Below are 12,280 nucleotides of genomic sequence, written 5' to 3' on the forward strand. Positions count from 1 at the left end.
TAATGTAAACCCTAATGTAAACCCTAATGTAAACCCTAATGTAAACCCTAAAACCAGCTTCTAGTTAAATCTAAGGACTATTTCACAGAACCTGCATTCCATTTAGCATGAAAACTTCCTATTAGATCAAGGACAATATGTGTTTATTATTCTGCTTGGTGTATTTTTCCTGTCATATTGTTTGTGTCGTAGTGGGGTGTGTGGCGAGCTAATCCAAGCAACCAAGGCAACATGCCTCAGTGAACACAAGAACTGGGTATGTAGAGATCCTGAATTTGGACAAGCTGTGCCGATGTTTCCTCATCAGCATGACTTTATGATTCATCGTTTAAGCGGGATTTGCAACCAATAATGCGATCTAGAAAGGACATATCACATGTTCTAGACTTTTTTGTTTGTTTCTGCCAAGTCGTTGATGTCATTCTTAGGCCTACCTCATGTTCGTTTCCGGCGGAATCTAACTCAGACATACTGGGTGATACTGGCTGGCTATATATCTGGGCCAGATCCTGGATTGTGTAACTCAACCATCTGGTCAGGTGCGAAGCATGCGGTGCCTAAGCTTACCTGCGGGAAGATTTGGTCGGATCTTCAATAAGAAATTCTCTAGAGTTGTTCTGGCTGTTTTGGCTATCCTCTCCGTCATTTTCAATTTTTCCCTTCTCTCCTCAAACCCTTATCTTCCGAATACAAGTTCAATCAGGTCACGTTTGCAATCGATCCCGCCCGATGCGGTTTCCCACCGCAAGAATCTTATCTTGTCCGCTCTTGACGGTGCAAAATGGCAAGACCAAATTTTCATTTTCATGGAGTCTCTCGACATTGCTTTGGGAAGAGACGCACTTGATATTACCCGATGCCAAAACGAACAGCCAGATGGCGGAATGACTACTTCCTGTCAGCCTTTACCCGTTGAAGTCAAGATTATTGTCCCTGGAGAGGTTGCGGACCACCCACCGCCAGGATTTCAGATATTAATGAGCCGTTACCCATTCCTCTCATTTGTTGGCGCTCTTCCAGATTCAGACATTCCCGTTGTTGCCCGCCGATTTCAAGGGCTCAGCGCTGTGCTCCACAACAACACAGGAGAATATTTCGACAACGTTCTGGTCTGTGATTTGGATGTCGTTTTCCAAAGGAATCCATTCACTCTCTCCCAGACCACACCCACAAGCGTTGAACTTCTACTTTTCGCTGAGTGGCGCGGCCTTAAAATTGGACAATGCAATGTGCATCAACGGTGGTTCGATAGTTGCTCTAGAGCCTTGGATCCACCATATCTATCCCGCGATGACGCAGATAGATATAACACACTGGACCGAATATGTGCGGGAACTACGTACGGCACTTCCCGCGCAATATCGATCTACTTACAGACGATGGTTGCAGAGTTAACGAAGAGTAAATACCAATGCAACGATCAAGCAACTCACATACACATTTTCTATTCCGGAATTTTGGATACAGAGCTCAGGCAAGCTGGAGTTGGTAAATCTGAGCTGGTTCCAAATGCAGATGCCTTGCTAGGTACAGTGGGAACGACACCTATGGTGAGATTTAATGATTGGAGGGAGATTTTGAACGAGAATGGTGAGGTGCAAGTTGCTATCCACCAGTATAAGACGCATCACATTTTATCAGAGTTGGTATGGGCAAAGTATGGATGGCTTCGAGAATTAGAAGGCATGGAATATGTGGGTAAAGTCCCGGATCTGGAAGAAGATATGAATTGGACAAAGCAAGCCAAGGGAACCAACGCACAAGTTGGCTATGATCGCCATGTTTTGCGGTTCAAGCTAGGAAATGCAACGGGGGAGTACTGCGATACGGCAGGAAAACTCTGCTCATGCAAGTACAGTAACTGTCAAATGGATTATGCGGAATTCCAATGAGCCTAAATATATTCGAGCCCAATGGTGAAGGGAACGGGCTCGCGAGAATCCGTTTTGTCATATCATTAGTGAAGATTTTGATTCATGCTCTTTTATGTCTTCATTCGATATGCTGAACTGTCTAGCTAGCAGAAAATACTCTAAGATGGTCCCGTGGAGTGGCCTTGGAGGGTAAGGTGGTATGAGAAAATAGTCTTTCTAGGCTAGGTCTCTAGGTAATGTGGCCACTAATCGAGCTCCTCGTGTTAAGGAGATAGCACTATAGTAAATTTCCTCCCTATTTCGATATTTTGATCAGCCTCAACTCTTTCCTTTCGATCAATCACTTCTTAGGCTAGCATTGCCATATCTCGTTTTAACTACCACATTTGGGTAGCCGCCGCACAACCGGTGCTTACTGTTCTCATCTATCGCCATTCTAACGACCTATCTATCTACGCAAGTACGTTTTAGGTTTATTGGTCTCGTAGTTGTGCATTTTCGTTCTTTCAAGGAAAGCCTTTCTGGATGGCGGCCTGGCGTCTCTTTATGAGATAATTTGAGGCGCCATGTGAAGTGAAGTAAAATTTAGGAAAAATGAGAAGGGAGCAAGAATCACAGCTTTATTACTTATTCAATCTGTTGCATATGATGTACATGTCTTCTCAATTTCCAACAAACCTCCTCCCTTTTTCGTGGATGCCAGAGATGTGACTATTCCAATAGTTGATTAAAGGCCTCCATCATGTGAAGCCGAAGTCTACGAAACTAGATACTTAGAGAAAAGGTCTGGTAGCCCTATTTTCATGATTCACAGTTACTTCAATATCCATGCTTGCGATAAATGCATACCCATTTATATTTACCAGCATCGATTTCTTGGTCAAATCATATAGATTGTTAATAGTAGGTCACACTAGACTTATGCTCACGGTGCCGGAAAATTTCAGCAACCATAAGGTACGTATCATCATCCTTCATCTTATGAGGGTTGATAGCACCTTCTCCAATTCGATGTGCCCAGGCATACTCATCGTCTTGCTCATTGTCATAGTCGAATGCCTTCGAGTTATCTAGACTAACAAAATTAAATGATGCTCCAGCTTTGTGCAACAACGCGCCATTCAGTACATCCTCATGCTCGTTAAGGATAGGATCACTTTCATAAACCTGAGCAAAAACACTAATCAGGTCCCAAGACATCGTGTAGAATTGACCGCCCGCATACTCATAATCTGGGTTGTGGTGGTAGAGACGGCGACCAATCATTGTTCTCTTCGGCTGGGGATTTTCTAACAGAGGTTTGATGAATTCCTCGAAGAATTCTCGAGTATCTAGATAAGAATCGTCATCTATCTTAGACACAAATTCCCATGAGTTCCCGCACGACGCGAGAAACTTAAAGAATTCAATCGATTTGACAGTATTAGCAACTTGTGCTGTCTCATTGAGGTGCGGTAGCATAATGATATCCCCATGCGTAGCATTTTCGTGTTGAATGAGCGGCATCCAATGATTGCCTGGGTGTGAAATGACAAATCGTGTCATAATCGCTGGATGCTGATACGACGCCTGCCAGGTTGCTCGGATGATATTACGACGCCGCTGAGAACGTGCAGCAGAAATTGTCGCAATTAGCCAAATGTGGTCTCTCTCGGACGACACGTGAGGCAGACGTAACAGAGATTTGTTCGAAGAAGAATATAATACCACACCTATGAGGCAGAAGATGAAGATCAGAAGAAAGCGCCGGTGTAGAGGAGCTAGAGATCGCATTTCTGGTCGATTTAGCAAATCGTAAGTTGTAATTCGAGCTGTTATGCCTAATGATAAGTGGCATCCTTTATAAGAATCTCAAGAGTCCGATAAAACAAGGACCTAATCCCATGCACTAAAATATACCACGCGGCTGTTGGATTAAGTACTACCTCCATAAAGAATGTTGACGTGAACGAGTTTTGTTTTCCGGGTAAATCTCTAGGATTAAGCACTGGGCTGGCCAATTGTTTGGATATCTTGACCTCCCCGCCAGAGACTCCACTTACTCAAGTCAACACAGCATTTGAGAAATTAAAATACATACTCAAAGACTCAATTCGGTAGTTTGGCTGAGCCACCCATTGACATGAGCATACACCAATAGAACAGATGCTTAATACTGTTTCCATAAATTACAGTGAGAGGTAGACATTTCGGTGGAAATAAGTGATAAACCAGGCCAAAGGAAAACTCTATGAAAAAGTACAAGCCTAGATTGATAATTGAGCGGCCAGACCCTATTTGCGGATCGCTTTCCATCATAAGGTTTAGGTACCGAGATTCGTTTGTACCGAATCTAGACGCTGTCTAGTCGTCATCGTTCTATTGTGGGACTGATCGCCTGTTCTGGCGCTTGTCCATGGTCCACTGAGTGATCACCTTCCGCGGCCAACCGCTGAGAAGAGAATGTTGAGCGCGGACACTGATGTCTTCAAAGAAAAAGCGAATTGATTTAAATAATGATTAGGTCGATAAAGAAGCGGCAGTCTGGTCAGAACAGAAATCTATATCACACTTGTTTGGAGTCTCGTGTGTGAATCAATCCGGTGCATTGTAATCTGTGATGGGATCCGTTGGTGAATTACGATGGCGGCGGCGTCTGGGCTCGATATGTTTATCACCCGAGGTAGGGTGGTCAATGCCACGGGTAATGTGTTCTATACCCCCGCCGAATGCGTTAAATGGTTACCTAGGCCCACTCCGTCAGATCCAATGAGCAAGGAATAAGAGTGGCCAGACGAGGCTTTTTGATTTCTTCGAGTCTCGACCCGGTCGATGCCAATTAAACGGGCTCTTGTTGGCAAAGCCAAACTTAGTCCCACTACATTGTGATTCTGGTCACGTGCTAATTTGCCGCTTGTTGACGGAAAGGGGGGAAACGGTGGTATTTGGACTAGTGGATACTGGTATGGCTGAATACATTGACGGACCGGAACAGCTTTGCTCCGACACACCTCCCAGCTACAGGCCTCAGCTACATCCATCACATAGAATGGCCCTCTATGACGACCACAAACCTGGTGGCCCTAGAAGCTACCATATAATCGTGGGATTACTAGCTGAGATATTAGCTGGCCAGGAAGGTCCGTTATATCGAATCCTGGTAGAGCTGCTTGAATATCATCAAGCACCTTTGATCCTCTAGCCTCTCGCGAAACTTCTTGGTAATATCCTCTTTGATCTCATAATCCTTTGGTCGTATAGTCTTGTTGAGATTGAAGCACTTGCTGTACGCATGAAACCTACCGCACAGGAATGCCAGCTTGAACACCCTCGAGACATTGATGGTTGATTAGCAGCAGGTCGTATAACATCGACTTTTTTTCAATATCGCAGTCGGCAATAGATACGATATTGATCATGAGGGTTTAGGTTTATAATTCTCTTTAATTTTTATAGCTATTTTTGGTGTGGTTTTTGGACCAACTTTACTTCCGCGGGTGGCGGAAACCACCATATATGCAGATATATGGGTTAATATCACTCCGATTACTAAGCGAAAGAGATCCCACACGGCCCTGCAAGCGGCCCTGCAAGCGGCCCTGCGAACGGCCGCGCGAGGAAGGCCTTGAACAGCCTGCGAACTGCCCTGCAAACTGCCCTGCGAACTGCCCGGCTGCGTGAGGAAGGCCCTAAACAGCCCTGTAGGGAAGGCCTTAAACAGCCATGTAAGAAAGTCTTTAGAAACTACTCCCGAGCGTAGCGAGGATCACTAAGGCTTGTATATTATTTTTATAATCTGACTTCTTTAACACGTTTCCAAAGGATGGTTTGCGGAATTCTAGAAACATATACTACTTTTTATAATAATAAAATTTGATTAATTTTTAAACTTTCAATAACTAAATAAATCCTGCCTTCTGATTCCTCATATTTTTTAGTATAGATATTTTGGTGGTTAAAATCGTTGATCAAAGACCTCGTGTTTTGGTGGACTGCGGAGATCACAAGGCGGGCGTTCCTCCCGCTTGCGTGTTCCTCTTGCTTACCAATTACATTACGGCACCCGTCATCAGACCAGCCCTTGTGGGGTAGGGTTTCAGAGCTTTGTCGGCAACAGGAATGTGCCCTATAGCTGGCTTCATCACAAAAGGATTGCTGGAAAGTTGAAAAGCAGATATTGATGAGATACAGAAATGGGAATGACGGTGTTTGCGGATGCAAAAGGTGACACTGGCCACCATAACTCGTAAGGTAGCAAATGTAGAGAACAGGATTCAAGCTTCGTGGCCAAATGATGGGAACTCGGGGGCTGTGACCCGGTCGCAAGAATATTGCACGATAAAAGGAGAAGCTGTGGAGTTGGCATCCAACACAATCGAGCCGTCGGGGGCGGTGATTGAGAAAGGCAAACTGGCGGTCCCCTGTGCATTGGCAAATACCAGGCGGATTGGAAGGTACTGACCAGCCACCAGGTCAATATGCAGACTGTCCGCCGTTTCAAAGTCGGTGTACATATCCCAGTTGGTCACATTCCACCCGGTATATGCGGTGGTATTGTACCAGAAGTAGGCCACATCATCTGTGTTGACGAGGGTAACCGCATAGGTGCCCGTGGTCTCTGCGTATAGATAGCCGCGATGGTTGAGGGCGAAGTAGTCGGGTACCTTAAGATTGCCATATATATCTACTGGTGTCTCGTTCCCCGTATGGTTCACATACACATAGGATGTTGTTCCTGTGATGTTTGGGGGGGTAGACTTAAGCGCAGCGACATCAATATTATAATCGGACAAGTTGCTGTTGTACGGAATAACAGCCCCTTCACCGAAGTGATAGTATGCCCACTGAAGACCTGCATTAACACATGGTGGTGGAGTGGGACATGTTGTCGGTGTGGTTGTTGGCGTGTGTGTTGTTGTTCGCGTGGGTATAGCTGTAGGGGGAATACCCAGGCATTTGCATGCGTCATTCACTTTTACATCAGGAAATCGACTGAACACTTCTGGTGTGGGATAAGAGATGAACGGCTATACACATCTCAGTATCGGAATAGCCCACTGCCTGGGTTGGTTGGGTTCCAGCTCACATTGTGCGAAATTGAAGCCGGAGCTGTAGTAGTGCAGAGATCTATAGCGTTGGCCTGGGTAGAGCAGCAGCTTGAACGGGTCACGATACTGCGATGCAGAGGGAGATTGTTAGTCACGGTAACTAGGCACGGAAAATCATATGAAATGAAAGACGGCCCACCTGGAGGCGGAGACAGTAACTGTTGTAGCTAAGACTGACTGGCAAAACCCAGTAGCAGTGCCGTCAGACTTGAGCTGATCAACTACATTGTTTAGGGGACTGCATGTTCCTTGTGTGGTCACCCCTTGCGGCCCCTGCAGAGCGGACGCGGAGTTGACAAGAAGGATGGTGCAAGTAACGAGGTAAGCGATCATGGTTCTGCCAATGCTCGGACGCCCATCAACTATTGATGAACCCATACTCGATTCTCACGGGGATTTCCAAACATAATTTATGTATCAGGTGTCTGGAGGATATTCCAAGCCTCCTCCATAGCCGACTGCAACAGGTCTCCACGATTCTTTGTTTGACGCATTTCTGGTCGTGTTCTGCTACACTCGGGAGCCCCACTATGCGGTATGCCTCCAGCGTAGTTGAGCCACTGAATATGGCTTAAACTACCTATCAAAGCAGCATGGAAATTGCAACTAGCATTCCAATGTGCTGCTTAAGTATCGGACCAATAGCTTGAGTTAAACAGAGGTATGATTCTAAATAACTGCCTATCCCTGCATTCATGTCAAGGTGAGCGTTGGAATGTACGGGTATATACCCTACAAAATTGTTTTCAGTAGTATGTTGTAGGACTCCGATCATCACCCTTGTAATGTGCAATTTGACTCCGGTATATGCAAATGGTACTACACAAGGCGTATAAGGAATTCATGATGTTGAGGATTTCATATGCCTCTTGCCAGTGATAAACCCCCAGCTACCTTCTGTTGGGCTTTCCCAAATCTGGAAATTACCAGGTATGTCTCTGACCATTCAAACAACAACACATCATCACCGACCAGCGGGATCTCTTGAAAAGTAAGTTTTCATCTCATTCCTTCTACTGTAACTAGATTCAACGGATGGCTAGGGATTAATCCATAGAAAACCCGGTATGTTTCCTGACCTCCTTATTTGCCAAATATCCAGATATCCCAAAAGACGCAATCACTATGCTTGCTGTGGGGTCGGACGAATTCCACGGACGTGAGTAAAGTAGTTTCAGTCTGTTTTCCATTTGCGAGATTCCTGACTTCGGCCTCAACAAGGATCAGGACACCCCCGAACTAATAAACCCAGCTTTTGTGACAGCGTCATACATCGAGACCACAAGACTAATTACATAGAAGAATATCGACTGGTGCACACGATCGACCTGGGCTGCCATGCCTGAAAGCAACTCTCTAGACAGAGCGAGCTGCTCGACATGGGAAGTATTATCAGATCGTTGCCGTAACTTTGAACAACCGATTCCGATACTATTAATGCCTCTGTAATAAGATTCTCCCTACTTACTTCTATTATAAACAACGCCTCCATTTCTTCAGCATAAGTTTACATATTAATGGTAGTAAGGGTTCTGCTGCACACAGGGGGAGGGTGTCTTACACTCGGTTGGGCCGGACCAGTTGAGGCCTCGGCACTGACCATACTGCGAAGCGAGATTGGTGGCGGTGCTGATAGAGGTCTGTTCCTGGGCGTGCGCAGCAGCGATAGTTTTACCCTGAGTTGTACCCTGAGCGGTGACCGTTGCAGCGCCGGTCGAAGAGGAGGTAGTAGATGAGCTCACCAAGCTAGCTCTGTTCTATACATTATCCCTAAGTAGCGTCTTCAGAATATCCAGCTGTAATTTTTTAATAGAATTAGTCCAAAGATCAAGGCTGTTAAACAAAGTCATACTGTTATTCTAAAGACTAGGAATTTTGTATATAAAACCTAGGAATCTAATTCCCAAGCCTGTAATATTAATCTGCGCACAGCTAGATTTATAGTATTAGCATTACTATCATTACTTCTTTAGTACTACTAACTAAAAACACAGTGTTTTACCTATAAAAGAACTCAGTTTTATTTATTTAAATACTATATAAGCCTATATAATCAGCGCGCACCAGGTATACGCCTATAGAAATTACAGCAGAAATTTGGAATTTAAACTGTAATATACTATAGATATACTAGATATTTTTAATTAGATTACTATTAGTATTATAAAAAGTCTTTTTTTAGATTTAAGACTAATCTCTACTTTTTTTGTATTTCTAAATATTACTGGTTGGTATTTTGGATTTATCTGTAAATCAAAAATACTAGAATGGTTGAATACTAAATTACTGTAATAAAAAGAAAAAGGTATTAGATAATAGAAAAATAACCTATAGAAACTTAGCCCAGGCTGGGATATATAATATTACTATTATAAAAAGGTTTTATTATAATAGTATTACCAGCCGTAACCTCTGCAACCTTAGTCCTAGTAGTATTACTAAATAAGCTTAGATTACAGTAGAAGTTACTGTTACTTAGTATTAGATTATTAAAAATAAAAATATATTTAATTAGTATATAGTGTTAACTGTAAGTAGTCTTAAAGATGTACTGCTAATTTGCAGATTTCTTTTTATTTAGTATAAGCCTATTAAAGATATAGTAGGTAGTAGCTAAACACGCCAGGCCGGCAGCAACTGTAACTATAAAAGAAATATACTTTATTATTCTAAATTAATATTTAAAAGCAACCAGAAACAAAAAGAGAAAATAAATGGAAGAATGAATAAATGAATGTATAACCGCAACGAAAGTCCGACTCCAGGTCAGACTAGGCCTCGCCAAAGCCCGCGGGTTTACAGGTCGGGTTTAAACCCAACCCGGTTCTTGGCGGGTTTTGGGTTGATGGGCTCAACCTGTGGGTTGGGTATGGGTTTGGCTATCCAACCTATAGATTCTTAGCGGGTACCTGCGGGTTATTAAACTAGATAAATACTATAAGATTAGTAGGTTGTATAAATTATATAGTTTCAGCTGTATTTTTAAAATATTATATTTAGATCTAAGGTAATCTAATATAGAAGGTATCTAATTATATATAAATTTATAGTAGTTAAAACTAAAGAATTTAATTTGCCTATATATAATATATACCTAATATAGAATAAATTAATTATTATTATAATATAGATACTTTCTAACTCTATCTAATATCTATAGCTGAGTTTCTGATAAAGAATTATTTTTATTATTCTTATTATTATTATTATTCTTCTTTTTTTTAATTACTAGAACTGTTTGGTTTTTATTTATATTAAAAGTAATATTTTTTTTTTCTTACTTATTATATACTTTGATAGAACTGGTACTTTTAGTTGTTTAAAAACAGCTTCTTCTACTATTTTTTTTTATTTACTATTATAATAATTTTTATTATTACTAATCGGCTCGATACTTTCCTTAAAAAAACCATACTTTTTTTTTTAGTTAATTTTAATTTTTTTTTTAAAAAGAAATTTTTTTTTTAGATAATAGTATCTTTTTTTACTTTAAACTGTGTTGTATATCTATATAATATAAGTTCTTATATTATAATTATATTTAATAAATCTTAGTAGTAGTAGCAGATATTCTAAGCTAAATTAAAAAGTTATTTAATACCAGTACTAGTAGTAGAAATAGAAAGTATATTATAAATAAGTTTTATAAATAAAGAATATATATACTAGTTATTTTTTTAGAATATCTAAACTGGTATTACAGAAATAGTAGCTAAAGTAGATATTAAAAAAAAAACTTAAAATAAAAAATAAAAAAATAGAATATATAACTATTAAAATATTTTATAAGATTATTCTTCTTATCTTCTGGGCTGGGTTAATCTAATTTTATTATCTAAAAAAAATTAATATTATTATTTAGTTTAAAAAATCTTAGTATATTACTTTTTAACTGTTGTTTTAACTCTACTTATTAGTATAGCTTAGAATATTTAATAAGACTTTTCTAATATTTAGCAAACTATTTCAGATTCTAATCTTTACTTTAGAAAAACTGGAGCTTATATTATAGTATAAGTATTATACTAATAGTAAAAATATTATTCTTTATATTATCTGTTTTACTATAGTAATAAAAAAGCTTTGCTTATACTATATAAAAACTAGTAAGTATTAGTTTTTTTTACAGTATTTTCTTTTATTTAAACTATTTAATAGATTTTTTTAAATATTTAAAAAGTTTATTATAGATAGTAAAGATAAGATAGATAGTAATATCTTTAGTTTTTAATAATATTATAGTAAATTTAAAAAATAGTTATATAATTTATAATAAATAGTTAATTTACTGCTACTGGTTCTGATTAAGCTTAAGATATAGATAGCCATATTTTAAATAAAACTTATTAAAAAAAAATTACAGGTATTTTATATATTAAAGTATAAGAAAAGTCAAGTTCCAGCATATCCAAATATTCTAAATTAGTACTAATACTGGTAAATTAAATTATAACTTATAAAAAGCCTTCCAGTATTAAAAACTAGTATTAATAAAAACTATAAGGCTTTGGAGCTATAGTAAAAATCTTAGTAATATAATAACTTTTAAAAACAAAGTAATAAAACTAACTAATTTTATTTAATATATTAATAATCTTCTGTTTATTATATTTTAACTGTAATATCTAGTCTTAACTTTTAGTCTATTAAAGCTTAGTATTATTATTTTAAAAATTAGTTTTTATCTAACTAAGAAGCTGTTTTAAGCTTAACTAAATAATATAAGCTATATAAAAAATCCGGATAATTACTATACTATTATTAAAATCTAATATTTAAATAGTCTTTTAAATACTATTTAATAATATATTATTATTTAATATATTATTAGTAGTAACAGTAAGAACTTGGTTTATTAAATAATATTACTATAATAATTAAAGTAAAACAAAGTTTAAATAACTTTTAAAATATGATTTATACAGCAGCTTAAATTTAAAAAGTATTTTATAGTAGTTTTAATTATAATTAATAAAGTAGCCAGTTACTGCTATAAAAGCTTATTAAAAAAGTAATATCTAATAGTTAAATACTAGTAAGATTTTACTATCTTTAGAAAGCTTATTTAGGATCTGTTAGTAGTATTTAAAAATTATATTTTATAACTGGTACTGTACTATTTTTATAGAAAAAATCTTAAACTATTTTAGTACTTACTAAGTAATAAAAATAAAATTATAAAATCCTAGATATTTAAAAAGTTAAAACAGTAATTATAACTTAGTAATAAATTAAAAAATACTAGTTTTCCAGTCTAGTTAACTAACTCTGGTAGTAGGCTGGAATTTAAATATCTATATAAGGCTATTTATATTAGTA

At 38.6% G+C, this 12,280-nt stretch overlaps 4 protein-coding genes across 4 annotated transcripts; 1 reads left to right on the forward strand and 3 right to left on the reverse strand.

Moving 5' to 3' along the window:
• Window positions 1-546: 546 nt before the first annotated feature.
• Window positions 547-1,931, forward strand: BO82DRAFT_322094 (uncharacterized protein; the record flags this gene model as incomplete). Its single annotated transcript, XM_025632755.1, has 1 exon — window positions 547-1,931. A coding segment is annotated over one exon (1,346 nt), but the record flags the coding sequence as incomplete, so codon positions are not given.
• Window positions 1,932-2,736: 805 nt separating this feature from the next.
• BO82DRAFT_208384 (uncharacterized protein) lies at window positions 2,737-3,735 on the reverse strand. The gene has a single exon (XM_025630668.1). It carries the CDS (start codon window positions 3,645-3,647, stop codon window positions 2,772-2,774), a length of 876 nt encoding a protein of 291 aa, XP_025486479.1. The 5' UTR covers window positions 3,648-3,735; the 3' UTR covers window positions 2,737-2,771.
• A 2,392-nt stretch (window positions 3,736-6,127) lies between these two features.
• On the reverse strand, window positions 6,128-8,564 carry BO82DRAFT_436728 (uncharacterized protein; the record flags this gene model as incomplete). The annotated part of the gene is made up of 2 exons (XM_025641136.1): window positions 6,128-6,697; window positions 8,523-8,564. The coding sequence occupies 2 exons, from the start codon at window positions 8,562-8,564 to the stop codon at window positions 6,128-6,130; spliced, it is 612 nt and encodes a 203-aa protein (XP_025486480.1).
• A 735-nt stretch (window positions 8,565-9,299) lies between these two features.
• On the reverse strand, window positions 9,300-9,482 carry BO82DRAFT_296616 (uncharacterized protein; the record flags this gene model as incomplete). The annotated part of the gene is made up of 1 exon (XM_025631908.1): window positions 9,300-9,482. A coding segment is annotated over one exon (183 nt), but the record flags the coding sequence as incomplete, so codon positions are not given.
• Window positions 9,483-12,280: the final 2,798 nt, after the last annotated feature.

This window comes from Aspergillus uvarum (assembly GCF_003184745.1).
Source record: "Aspergillus uvarum CBS 121591 unplaced genomic scaffold BO82scaffold_88, whole genome shotgun sequence".
In the NCBI taxonomy this organism is placed as follows: Eukaryota; Fungi; Ascomycota; class Eurotiomycetes; order Eurotiales; family Aspergillaceae; genus Aspergillus; species Aspergillus uvarum.